Source organism: Jaculus jaculus, chromosome 1, assembly GCF_020740685.1.
Source record: "Jaculus jaculus isolate mJacJac1 chromosome 1, mJacJac1.mat.Y.cur, whole genome shotgun sequence".
In the NCBI taxonomy this organism is placed as follows: domain Eukaryota; kingdom Metazoa; phylum Chordata; class Mammalia; order Rodentia; family Dipodidae; genus Jaculus; species Jaculus jaculus.
Genome location: NC_059102.1, coordinates 309,798,395 through 309,812,097, shown reverse-complemented (window position 1 = coordinate 309,812,097; position 13,703 = coordinate 309,798,395). Strand labels below are relative to the sequence as shown.

The following is a 13,703-nucleotide window of genomic DNA, read 5'->3' as shown; positions in this document are numbered from 1 at the left end:
GAGTAGTGTTAAACATGAAGATCACAAAGCAGTTGTGAGCGATGATGTTTGCTTTAACTAGGAGGGGCCGTGGGGAGAGGCCATGGGACTACAGCTTTTGTACTGACATAAGTTAAGCTTGGATATGGCTCATTTAAGATTAAGAGACAGCTTGATACGTTGAACTTTTGAAAGGATTGGAACAGAACTCTGAGAAAGTAAAATAAGAGGTATTTTAGAGAAATGAGTAGTAAATTTGAAGGTTTTGTTTAATTTAATAAAATTGTGATGTCCACTTTTCACAGCTTCTGAAATACTGAACCAAAGGATACTAAAAGAAATTATGGATTTAGATAATTCAATTCTGGATTTCTAAGCTAGATGTTACTTGAAATTAGAATAAAATCAGTTTAAGGAATTTCTGTAGGCTTGGATATTTTTTTCTCTTTGCCTTTACATTTATTATCTTATCAGTCATCTGTTCAAAATATTTTTCATGGACTGGAGAGATGACTTAGCAGTTAAGGTACTTGCCTGTAAAACCTAAGGACCAGGATTCAATTCCTCAGTACCCACATAAAACCAGGCACACAAGGTTTGTGCATAAATCTGGAGTTGTCTTGCAGTGGCTATATACCCTGTTGTGCCCATTCTCTCCCCCACCTCTCTCTCAAGTAAATATTTTATTATCACAACATTTTCATTCTGCTGTGCCTACTGTTGAAATGATATGTTTTATGTGATTATGTTATAAATACCTATATACAGAGTAAGTGAAGGTCAGAGGGAAGAAAGAGATGAAAGCAGCAATAGGCAAGATCATAGAATAAGACCCCAGTGATTGATACCCTATAGGATTCCCTTACTTATAGAAGATGTGCAGCCTGGGAATATTATGAGTTTATCCTCTAAGGACAGTCCAGCACATATCAAATTAGTGCCAAAAAATGCGTTATGTCGCTCATTTTATTAGTAATAAAAACAGTTCTTTTCACAATTTATTATTCAGTATGTTTATTTTGCATCTCACAGCCTGTTTCAATTGTCATAAAAGTTGAATGATAAGCATTGAGTATTATTTTTATCATATACTATGTCTTCCTACTACAAAACTATGTAAAGTAATAAATATATTTATTGTATGGTCAGTGAAATACCAAATATCATTTATTTGCCAAAATTTTTGTTATACTTTCCCCAGCCAATGAAAATGATGTTATTCAGATGGCTTTTAGAGTGTGTCAATTAGTATTAAGGTGGATCACAGCCAAGTGTCAATGATGAATGACAAATACCACCATTAGACATGGTCCCTATTTATAATATGATAATTTTTAAATCCAAATTGGAAGAGTCACAGGAAGAGATTATACCTTAGCAAATTTAATCAGCTATAAAAGACTTCAAGTTGCTGTGGAACTTGACTTTATTTTCAAGAGCACAGAAAGAGCAATACATCTACTTTTACTAAGAAATTCAAGCTAATTTAAATCTCCCTCCAAAGGTTGGTATGTTACTTTTTCCTTATATTATATATTGTTTGGAATAGTCATTAATATGCTTTATCTGATGATTGCTATTTGATAAAATGCTTACTTTCTGACCATGGTAGCAAGTTTTTTTAAAGTTAACTCAGAAATTAATAGATTCACTCTTTTCAATGAATAAACATTTGCTATGTACCAAATATGATCACTAATAAAACTCAAATTTTGTTGAGTGCTTGTTACTCAATCAAAATAAGACAGAATTATAACTCATGCTATAAATGTAATAATAAAAGTCTATATAAGTCACTGTGGTTACCAAGAAGCAGGGTTATGCTGTTCTGAGAAACTCAAAGAAGATTGCATATAGGAGGAGACCAGAAGAAAAGGCAGGACAGCCCACAGTAGTAACAGCACTTGCAACTAAGAACATTTTCAAGAAAGTACCTAAGTACATGGAATCATTACATGTAGTTCAGTGAGACTGGAGCACAATTTGCTCCTGTCTAAACATTGGTGTTCACCATGGGACATCATTTAACCCTTATGTGTACTTCCTTCTTCCTTTAGACTAAAGAAATATTCATATGTTTCAATGTGCTTCAATTCCATGTGACCCTAAGAAATCTTAGGAAAGAAATGATGGTTGAAGTTATGATCATTGCCCATTGTTGATAAGAATAATAAATATTTACAGCCAGGCATGGTGGCAACACGCCTTTAATCCCAGCACTTAGGAGGCAGAGGTAGGAGGATTGCTGTGAGTTTAAGGCTGCCCTGAGACTACATAGTGAACTTCAGGTCAGCTTAGAGCAAGACCCTTTCTTGAAAATCAAAAAACAAAAAACAAACCAAGTAATAAATATTTAAAATAGCACCTATACAGGTCTTTGTGACAAAGAATTTTGTTTAAATGAATTCAATGGTAGTGACAGAACTCTTATTGTCTACCAATCCGCTGAGACCTCATGTCCAAGAAGTGTATTGCTGTGATTGGAGCTGGAATTAGTGGACTGGGGGCCATCAAGTGCTGCTTAGATGAAGATTTGGAGCCTACCTGCTTTGAAAGAAATGATGATATTGGAGGCCTGTGGAAATTTCGGGTAAATCTAGGCTTTTTTTTTTTTTTTTTTTTTACTTCAAGTGTATAACTTCTTAAAATAACTATAACAACTTGGATGAAGATTTCTTTAAATAGAACACATAGCACATCACATTAAAAGAATTATTCAATGACTCTAACCTTTTTGCTTATGTGACTGCTTAAGAAAAGATGTAAACACATATCAACTTTAGGAATGAAACAAGTGATTCTATTCAAAGTACCTGAAATTGCATGTGATCCTAAGAAATCTTAGGAAAGAAATGATGGTTGAAGGTTATGTTACCTGTTCAGATGCTATTGTGACCAAGGTTAAGAGATACCATGGATTTTTGTGGTAGGGTTGGATGGTTGCCAAGTGTTGGCCTTCTACCTAGCAAATTGGTATTTAATTCTGTGGTCACCCTTCATTAAGTATCCCAGGACATAAGATGGAGATATAGGGGTGTGTGTGTGTGTGTGTGTGTGTGTGTGTGTGTGTGTGTGCTTCTTTCCCTTTCTTGCTGTCTCAAATAAATAAATAAATAAAAATTTAAAAATAAATGAATTAATTAATTAACAAAGGATATGGGTAATATTTGTTAGCATAATACAGAAGTTGCAGCATGGCTGTGTCAGTTGGTAGATCTATTTTCATCATTTTCAGAAGGTTCCATATTGACTTCCATAGTGGGTATACAAGTTTTCACTCCCACATGCAGTGCATAGAGCTTCCTCTTTCCATGCATCCTCACTACCATTTATTCTCATTTTAAGTTTTAATGATTGCCATCCTTTCTGAAGTAAGGTAGAATAGTTGTTTTAATTTGCATTTCCCTGATGGTTAAGGCTGTTGAACATTTTCTTTGGTGAGTATTAGCAATTTACATTTCTTCCTTTGAGAAATCCCTATTCAATTCTCTGCACTATTTTTTGAGCTGGTTGTTTAAATTTTTTCATTGCTTAGTTTTTGAGTTCTTTGTAGAATCTAGATATTAGGCCACTGTCAGTGGTATGGATGGTGAGGATTTTCTCCCATTCTGTGGGTTTTCTGTTGGCTCAGTTTATGGTATCCTTGTCTATAAGAAAACTTTTTAGCTTCAAAATATGCCACTGTTCGAGTGATTGTTTAATTTCCTGGGCTACTGAGGTATTGTTCAGGAAGTCTCTCACTCCTATATAATGGAGAGTTCCCCCAATGAAAAACATCCAGTAGTTTGAGAGTTTCAGGTCTTAGGTTGAGGTATCTAATCCATTTTGTGCATGGAGTGGGACTAGTTTCATTTTTCTATATGTGGTTATCCACTTTTTCAGGTGCTGTCTTTTTCTCCAGTGTATGTTGTTGGCAACTTTGTCAAAGATCAAATTGCAATAGTTACTTGAACTAAGGACTGGATCTTCACTTCTGTTCCATTGGTCTATATGTCTGTTTTTATGCCAGTACCATGCTGTTTTTGTTACTATGACTTTGTAGCATAGCTTTAGATAAAGTATGTTTATACCACCAGAGGTGTTTATTTTGTTGTGTGTATTTCATTTATGGGATGGTTGATTTTTTGATGATTTTATTCCAGTTCAGTGATTTGCTTGGTCAGGTTCACAGAGTTTATTATGTTTTCAGTTTTGGGTTCTATTTCTGGAGTCTCCTCTATGTTTTCCTTGATGTCTTCTATTGTGGGACCAGGTGATCTTAATGGTTATCTCTCTGTTGTTTTGCTTTTTTTTTTTTTTTTTTTTTTTTTTTTGCATTATAGTCTACCCATCCCTGGAGTAAAAGTGTATTTATCTTTAAAGCAGGAAACAAGAATTTGCCCTTGTAGGATCTTCAATTAGTGCTCTGTATTGGGTTCAAACCATCATGGAGTGAGATGGTGGTGTATCCACACATGCAAAGATTGTAGAGGTTGCAAGTGTGCCAGCAACTCTGGGCTAATGGCTGATACAAGTGCTGTGATTGGAGATCTAGAATCTTTTCAGCCCACTATCCCAACAGTGCCTTGACTTTGGGGCCCAGGAAGAGTAGTACTTTCCCCTGCTCCTCCACTGCACCCCAGCTGAACAGGTTATGGAGAACACACTTGTACCCTTCTGGGGCTACTATCACATATTTCTGTGCTCCCTGTCTGGGGGGCTGGTAGGCGGATGCTGGTAGCAAGGAAAGTGGAGGGAGCTTGAGGAGGTGTATGGAACTCCAGAATCCAGGGGCTAGGCCTGAAGGTAGTCCCAGGAAGTGGCTGGTGTGGAGGCTTAGATATGCAGAGGAGACCAGTGGCATGGCTTAGTGATCAGACGAGGCAGCAGAAGGCTGAAAGACCCACTGTGAAAGGCAGCACGGGACCCTCAGGGGCCAGAGGCATTGGGTGGGCACCTGCAGGGGTTGGTTGCTTGGGTGGGTGGTGGAAGAAACATGGGCCCTCGCTCTGGCACCGTGAGGACTCACAAGGACAGGAGGCGTGGAAGCATGAGATCTGGCCCTGGCACCCTGTGGACGCATGCCAGGCCAGAGGTCAAAAGAAGAAGCAGTGCAGGTTGGGGTGGAGCATGGGGCCAACCTCTGTCATTGTTGGGATCCCAGATACCAGCGGCACAGGGTCCAGCTGTGGCAGAGTGGGGCAGAAGCGTGGCTCCTGGCTCTGGCACCACGAGGACACACAGGACCAGTGGTGGGGGTGGAGCAGAAGCAGAGTGGGGTGGGGCAGAAGTGTGGGCCCTAGGTCAGGCACCTGGGCACCTGCTGGCTGGTGCAGGGAATGGTGGCACAGAGTGGGAAGGAAGTGTGGGTGCTGGCTCTAGCACCTGGGAACCAAGTCCTAGGGATCTAGTGTGGCAGATGGGAGCAGGCAGTGTGGGAGCACAGCATGGGAAGCAAGGCAGTGGGGTCAAATGGGAGCAGGTGGTGGCTTGGAGGTGTGTGCCGTGCTGCGAGCCTCCAGATCAGCGGCACAGGGATCTGCTCCAGCCCAGGCTAGAGGCACTGGTATGGAAGCGTGGGCCTCACCTCCCGCGCTGCGTGTACAAGCTCATTGGGCTGGCTCCATCTGTGAATGCATGGGGCTTGGTGGAAGGCCAATAGCCAGACTGCCCTATGCCTAAACTCAGCAAGCCATGTAAGGCAAGAGCTTACCCAAGCCTGTGGTTGCGCGGTTCCGGAATGTGCACCCCGAGTGTGCCCACCCGGGAGAGGTCTTTTAAGACCTGCTGACACTGGAGCCCCTCACCCCAATTCTTGTCTGATTTTACCCCTGGAGTTCTAGCATGGTTATGAGTCTGCCATCTTGACAGGGAACCTCTTCCTTTCTTTTTCATTTCTTTCTTTTAACTGGATGATATAAAAGTATGATATGAAAGTTATTCACTATTTTTGTATCTAGATTTGTCTGTTCTTTTATGCTCCTTAGTGAGAAAATAGTTTTTTTGTTGTTTGTTCATTTGTTTGTTTGTTTTGAGGCAGTGTCTCACTTTAGCCCAGGCTCACCTGGAACTGTTGCCCCAGGGTGGCATCAGACTCACAGATGTCCTCTTACTTCAGCCTCCGGACCTCGAAGTGCTTGTTTTATGAAATTGGGAGTACCTAATGTAACTAGTCCTGCACGCTTTGGCTTTTGTACATTGTTTTCTATCTTTTCCCATCCAATGTGTGACTTTGCCAGCTAAGTGTGCTTATTGCTGTACTGTTGTTGATTATTTTTCTTGTTTATATTTATTTATTTGAGAGTGAGAGAAAGAGATAGAGCAAGAGAGAGAATAAGCATCCCAGGGCCCCCAGCTGCTGTAAACAAACTCCAGATGCATGTACCACCTTGTGCATCTGGCTTACTGGAACCTGGGGATTGAACCTAGGTCCTGTGGCTTTGTAGAACACCTTAACAGTGGAGCCATCTCTCCAGCCCCTCTTTTTCTTGTTGATACACATGCTCTTTGTTCTAATCTTGATCATTTATTCTGCATAGTATTTTCTAGTTTTTGAGTAAGAGATAGTGATTGCTTGTGAAATTACTCTGTCCTGTCTTTGGTATTGGTGATGATAGTCCTCTTCTGCGTGGAGGATTCTTTTAAGTGTCTTCACAATTCAGACTTAGTTGTCATGAATTCCTTTAGCATGTACTCATGTTGCAAATTTGTATTTCTTCAATTTTAAAAAACAACTAAGCTGGATAGTAATTTTGGTTGTCATTTATGCATGTTCAGGGTCTTGAATAAATGCTTTCCTGGATTTTCAGGTTTCTTCTGAGTGCGTTGACATGATTCTGATAAGTTTCCCTTTGTGTAGGAGTTGACATTTTTCTTTTACGGTTTTTAATAGCTCCATGTTTTATTACACACCTGATTTCTTTAGTATGTTTTGAATCCTATGATATTTTACCCCTAGTTTTTACAATCAAAATATTTTATATTGATCCCTATATTTATGATTTCTAGCAGTTCCATTTCTCCTTTCACTTACATGCTTCCATTTTGGTTCATTCTCATTCAACCTAACCAACTGTCCCTCATATATTTTCTACTATCCTTGGCAAAAAATTACCCTCACCATTGTTTGTCTGAAGATGCATTTATTTCATGGACATTTTTTACTGGCTCTAGAAGTCTAGGTAAACATTTTTATTTTATAGTTTCAAAGATATAATTATCCTATTCTGACATACATCATTTTTATTGAGAAGTCATACACCAGATTTATTGTTGATCCAATTATGTTTTACTGCCAATTTTATGAATGTATATAAAATATTTGGTTTTATGAATGTATATAATGTATCTTGATACATTTGATCTCCTCCATTAATGTCTCAACTCCTATTTCTGTCCCTTTTTTGTTTAACCCTTTCGTCTTTCCAACTTTTCCCTCTTTTACTTTGATGTCTTGTGTGTGTGTGTGTGTGTGTGTGTGTGTTCCTCTGAGTTTAATTATAGATGCTTATATAAGCATGATTGGGATATTATTTAACTTTTTTCTCTAGAAGATATAAGTGTTGTTAAAAAAAAAACATTAATGAAAGGCAATGCCATGCTTCACTATATATGGGGCAATTTTTTCAAAAGTATTTTGATGGCCTTGTAATTATGAAGGTTCTTATACTGAGAGGCTTTCTCTTGTAGAAAAATCCTTCAGAGAAAATGCCTAGCATCTACAAATCTGTGACCATCAACACTTCAAAGGAGATGATGTGCTTCAGTGACTTCCTCATACCAGATCATTTTCCCAACTACATGCATAACTCCAAACTCATGGACTACTTTAGGATGTATGCCAAACACTTTGGCCTTCTAAAGTACATCCGATTTAAGGTGAATATAATTAAAATAATTCTGTGTGTGTTTGTGTGTGTGTGCATGCACATACACATGCATATGTGTGTGCGTGTATGTGCATGTGCACATGTGTGTATGTGTGCATGTGAGTAGATATACTCACTTGTGCCCTCACAAGAGTTATATATAGCATCTTCTGGTCTGCTCAGACAAGGAGATTATTTGTGAGCTTCTATATTAGAAAACTATCATATAATGAAAGAATGTTTCTGATAATTTCACTCAAGTGTAAGGTTGGAAGATTTTATTTATCAGAACCAATTCAGTGAGACATGTTCCTCTTGCTAAGATTTAAACTCAAAATTTTTGAGAATATAGGATAATAGTTGGAAATGAGCCAAATCATATTTCCTGTAGAACATGAACAAGGCTAAACCAATAATCAATTCTACCATCTATCTACTACTACAGCCACATATCTCACATATGTAAAATACAGTTCTAGATTAGCAGTGAAATATTAGTGCTTCTCTGAAATTTAGAATCCAGGACAGGGAAAATAGATATGCCTGTGATAAAATTATAAGAAACACAAGGAATACTATTTTCTTGCATATGGAAGCTCTCCTTGAACAATATTATTGTAGTGGATTCAGTAATACTTCTAATATTTTATAAAGTGTCAACTGTTGCAATTTCTATGAAAAATTAAGCTTGTGGGCTGGGAAGATAAATGAGTTGGTAAAGTGCTTGCTTGCAAGCATGAGGACATCAGTTTAATTTCCCAAACCCACACATTAAAACAGGGAGATGGTGTTATGTACTTGTAATTTCAGAGCTAGGGATGCAAAGATAGGAGGATTTCTGAGGCTCACTAGCCAGCCAGTCTATCCTATTCATCAGTTCCAGGCCACTGAGAATCCCTGTCTCAATCAACAACAAAGCTGGAGCATAGTACCTGGGGAAAAGCACTCAAGGTTATCCTCTTGCCTTCACATACAAGTGAAAATACACAGTAACATACATACACACACACACACTCACAAAGAAATGGGGTTTGTGACAGAATATCTATAATATATTAAAAATGCATCTAGAACAAACTCATCATGGGAATATCCGGGAATGTGAACTACACTAAGATGAATGCCTTAAAGGAACTGTACTATTTAGATATATGAGGGCAATAGAGAAGGAACAACTAAAATTGAGTACTGTAACTGCGAATATCCCGTGTTTGTGCCCTTGCTTTCAGACCAAAGTGCGAAGTGTGAGGAAGCGTACAGATTTCTCTGTCAGTGGACAATGGGATGTTGTTGTGGAGGCTGAAGGGAAACAGGAGACCTTGGTCTTTGATGGGATCCTGGTCTGCAGTGGCCATCACACAGACCCCTACTTGCCACTTCAGTCCTTCCCAAGTGTGTCACTAAAAGTCTATTTGATAGAGAAGCACTTTTCAAACAACTTAAGGACAAAATGATTGAGCATTAATACTACCAGATTTGATCAAATATGCCTGGTAATACTCAAAAACAAACTATTCAAAATTTGTGTTAACAGAACAATATAATAGATTGAAATAGAAAAGAAAGTATACAGACAATGACTTCTTTTTCATTACGTATAGTTTCATATACCTCTTAATGAATAAAAATATATCCCATAGTAAAATTTTTTTTTAATAATTTATTTTTATTTCTTTATTTGCAAGCAGAGAGAGAGAGGGAGAGAGAGAGAACATGTCAGGGCCTGTAGCCACTGCAAATGAACTTCAGATGCATGTGTCCCTCGTGCATCTGGCTTATGTGTGTCCTGAGGAATCGAGCCTGGGTCCTTTGGCTTCACAGGCAAATGTCTTAACCGCTAAGCCATCTTTCCAACCAGTAAAATGGTGTTGATTTTGCACATTTATTGAATCTCAGACTCTTCCAGTGAATGAGTGATAATAAGAAAACTATGGGACAAAATGACAAGTAAAATAAGCAAATCTACAAATTGAGAACTCTTAGAGCATGGGAAAAGATGGTCAGTAACGTGCATTTCTCATAAGTTTTTATTGGCTAATGAAACTATCAGCTTCTTGCTTCCTTGGAATTCTATGTGATAAAAGGGACCCATCTTAGCCAGGGGGTGGATTTCATTAGCTGCCCCACTTCCAGTAATCCCATTCCCACCACTCCTACGTCACATGCCCTCCATTTCTATTGTTTTCTTTTTTTTTTTTTTTTTTTTTTTTTTTTGGTTTTTCGAGGTAGAGTCTCACTCTGGCTCAGGCTGACCTGAAATTCACTATGTAGCCTCAGGGAGGCCTCGAACTCACGGCGATCCTCCTACCTCTGCCTCCCTAGTGCTGGGATTAAAGGCGTGCGTCACCACGCCCGGCTTTCTATTGTTTTCTATGAGTAGTTAATCATAAAATATTTGATATGTCAGGAACTTTATGTGTAATGGGAATCTCTTTAGAAATTGAGACAATGTAAATAAAATCACCTTAGATGGCTGTGTTGTAAACAAAAAAAAACTGGCTGAATTATTTTTACATAATCCTTATATACTTACACACCCACACAAATACTTGTAAAGTAAAAGTACCCAATCTTGCCAGGCATGGTGGTTCATGCCTTTAATCCCAGCACTTGGGAGGCAGAGGTAGGAGGATCGCTGTGAGTTCAAGGCCACCCTGAGACTACATAGTGAATTCCAGGTCAGCCTGAGCTAGAGTGAGACCCTACCTCGAAAAACAACAACAACAAAAAGTACCCAATCTTTTTAATGTTAATGTCAGGAAATCACTTATGAGTGTGACATAATCTATAAATAATATAATGAACTATTGTATCTGCTTCCTTTTTACTTGCTTCCTGGATAAGAAACACTATCTAGAGAGACATGTGGAATGTGTACATTTAGACAGGATTCAAGAAAAGCATAAACATGTCCAGAGTGAGTAGGCCTAGAAATGCAAGACACACTAGTGGCTCTTATGAAGCCCTTAGCCAACCCAGGGGCAGTAGACATTGGAAGACAGAGGAGCTGTCAATGAACAAGGGCTTTCTCTTCAGGGGTAATGAAACTGCAACACTCAGGTTCCTGCTTCATCATTTTGCTCAAAACTATAAAGATACTGTACTGATAAATAATACCACAGTCTAGTGCAACTCTTGTGAAATTTTCGTTTTGGATAGATCCAAGACCTATCAGTCTACTATTTCATAAGTATTTTAGTAAGGTCACTAAACTATATTTAGAATTCACAGGTGCTACTTCTGAGTTTAGTCTACCTTCTCCTAAGCTCTGTTAAATATAAAATTACACTTTTAGGACAGTAGGTGATGTTCACCTGACTAAGCAGATTCCACGTCTTGCTCTTTCTGATTATCAGCACATAACTTTCTTCTTTATGTTAAGTATGATGTGAAATTTGTTCTCATAATGAGGAATAATTTTCTTCCACCATAGGCATCAAGAAGTTTGAAGGCTGTTATTTCCACAGCCGAGAATACAAAAGTCCTGAGGACTATGTGGGAAAGAGAATTGTAGTGGTTGGCATTGGAAATTCTGGTGTGGATATTGCCATGGAGCTCAGTCATGTAGCAAAACAGGTTTGTTTGCGTTCAGTAACTTCACTCATAGATACCTGCGCATTTTAGGGTATAGTCATAAGGGTAAACTTGGTTTGTAAAGTGCCAGAGAAAATATGAAATATGTAGATCCAGCCACAAGGTACTTAAATTCATGCTGTCCAGATTAAATGCAAAATGCAAATAAATAATTTTGCAAACAACTGACCAAAGCAAGTAAGACATATAGATAAAGCCAGATGTTAGACTATTCTTGTTACTAAAATAGTAGCTACTTTCTGAAATAGACTTCAACTGGTAGTAAAGACAAGAAAGGGTTCAGCAGGAGTGAGAGGTAAATATAATCAAAATGCACTGTATACATAATTGAAATTTTCAGATAAAAATTTGGAGTCTATCTGGAATGAGTAGATTTTTGGTCATAGAATTAATGGAAGAGATGATAATAAATATATAATCCTTTTAACTAAAAGTACTGGTAAAGAAAGATAAAAGGTAATAGTAACTCCTGATCAGGCATATTTTATTCAATATAAAATCAAATTATTTAAAAATATTTATGCTTAATCATTCAACATTCGTTCTTTTACAAAATTAACAATATTCTGAGTTTATAGAAATGTGTTGACTTTTGCACTCAGCACAGTTGTTAGTAAAACTTTGATGGAATCCCCACCTACTAAAATGTCCAAGTAGCCTATCTTTATTGATCTTTACTTACTCACATCATTCATTGCAATCATAGGAGAAATTATGATTAAGGAATTTACCATGAGAGTTGTTTAAAAATATTTTATTAATCAGTTAAAGAGGCAAATATGTGTGCACTGGCATTCAAAGTTATCTTATACTTCATATATTTGATGAATAAGAGATGGAATTCAACACAGCAGCCTCAAAATAGCAAAGGAACCAACACTCAATTTAATTTATTATCTAATTACATCAGAATGTAGTACAGAAAGATTTGAAAAGTGATTCTGGTTATATTCTGTTCAGCAGGACATTAGTTTTGAACGACTTGATTCATTTAAATGTTTAGTGTACAGTTTAATTTTAAGGCAAGCAATACAGAATTATATAGTAGCATGGTATTCATATCTAAGTTCAAACCCTTATAAGAATATGAAGTACAATTATGTCACTATCTAGGAATATTAACATAGTACTTCATAGACATACAGACTAGTAAATGAAATTGTCTAGTTTTAATTCATAAATTTGATGTCATATAATAGCCTTTTTCTGGAAATCAGCAGCAGCTGTCAAGAGAGTGACATGGTCACCACTACATAGTATTTTAGCTCTTGTTCCTCAGTGGTAACATTCATAAAAATGGGAATTGGATAATGTATTAATGAAATAAAATTATGTAAATGTTTCTCTCCTGCTGGATTGCCTTATATCTGTATCCCACAGGTATTCCTCAGCACTAGACGAGGATCCTGGATTTTACACCGTGTTTGGGATAATGGATATCCCATGGATAGTTCACTTTTTACTCGATTTAATAGCTTTTTACAGAAACTATTAACTATAGCACAAATAAATAACTACTTATAGAAGACACTGAATTCAAGATTCAATCATTCACACTATGGCTTACAGCCACAGCACAGGTGACAATTATGGGACTTGTGTGTAGTTATGTGTAGATGTAAGATATAATTTGCTTTACAAAGACAAGTGAACTTTTGGTAACTGATTATCTCATACATTCATTAATGTAATACTTCCACAAATATACCATGTTATATGTATATAGTTACATACAAGTTTGCTTTTGCTTCTTGACACTACTTACTCTTACTCATTGAAAAATCAGCAAGCATTTGTTCATCACATGCTAACCACAGACATGAAAAATGACACAATGTTAGTACCTTCAATAAGGCTTCTAGAAGAGAGCACAGAAAAAGACATGGAAATAAGTTAAAGCAAAAAAAATGTGATTGGTGTTATGACAGATGTCAGGGTGGGGTACACCAAAGCCCACATAAGGCATAATAAATTAAGCTGATGCTAAGCTGGAAATGTCAAGAAAGGCTGCGTAGAAGGTAAGATATTCAAGGGTCTTTGCTCTGCAAGAGAACCTCCGTGACTCCAGGTCTCATCTCATGGAGTTTTCCTGACTCAGAAATCATCTGTTGCTTCTTGTAAAAAATCAATAGTGTTTTTTTTTTTTTTTAATGGACAGAACTAAAGGGCAAGAGAACCATTAAGGTTATAAATTATATGTATGTCTTTCTTCTCCATGGGTCAGATAAGTAACTGGAGATCTGAAAGTAAGACCCTGACAGACCGTGGAAAGAGATTTGTATG

General features: G+C 37.5%; 1 protein-coding gene across 1 annotated transcript; it reads left to right on the top strand.

Annotated features, from left to right (window-relative positions):
• Nucleotides 1-2,434: 2,434 nt before the first annotated feature.
• LOC101601384 (flavin-containing monooxygenase 5-like) lies at nt 2,435-12,944 on the top strand. The gene is made up of 5 exons (XM_012947354.2): nt 2,435-2,569; nt 7,648-7,836; nt 9,056-9,218; nt 11,260-11,402; nt 12,801-12,944. Exons 1-5 carry the CDS (start codon nt 2,435-2,437, stop codon nt 12,942-12,944), a joined length of 774 nt encoding a protein of 257 aa, XP_012802808.2.
• The last annotated feature ends 759 nt before the right edge of the window (nt 12,945-13,703 follow it).

Coding starts and splice junctions, on each gene's coding strand:
- LOC101601384 (XM_012947354.2), top strand. CDS start 2,435: ATGTCCAAGAAGTGTATTGCTGTGATTGGAGCTGGAATTAGTGGACTG. Junction 9,219..11,259: donor GCCACTTCAGTCCTTCCCAA/GTGTGTCACTAA, acceptor CTTCCACCATAG/GCATCAAGAAGTTTGAAGGC. Junction 11,403..12,800: donor TCAGTCATGTAGCAAAACAG/GTTTGTTTGCGT, acceptor TGTATCCCACAG/GTATTCCTCAGCACTAGACG.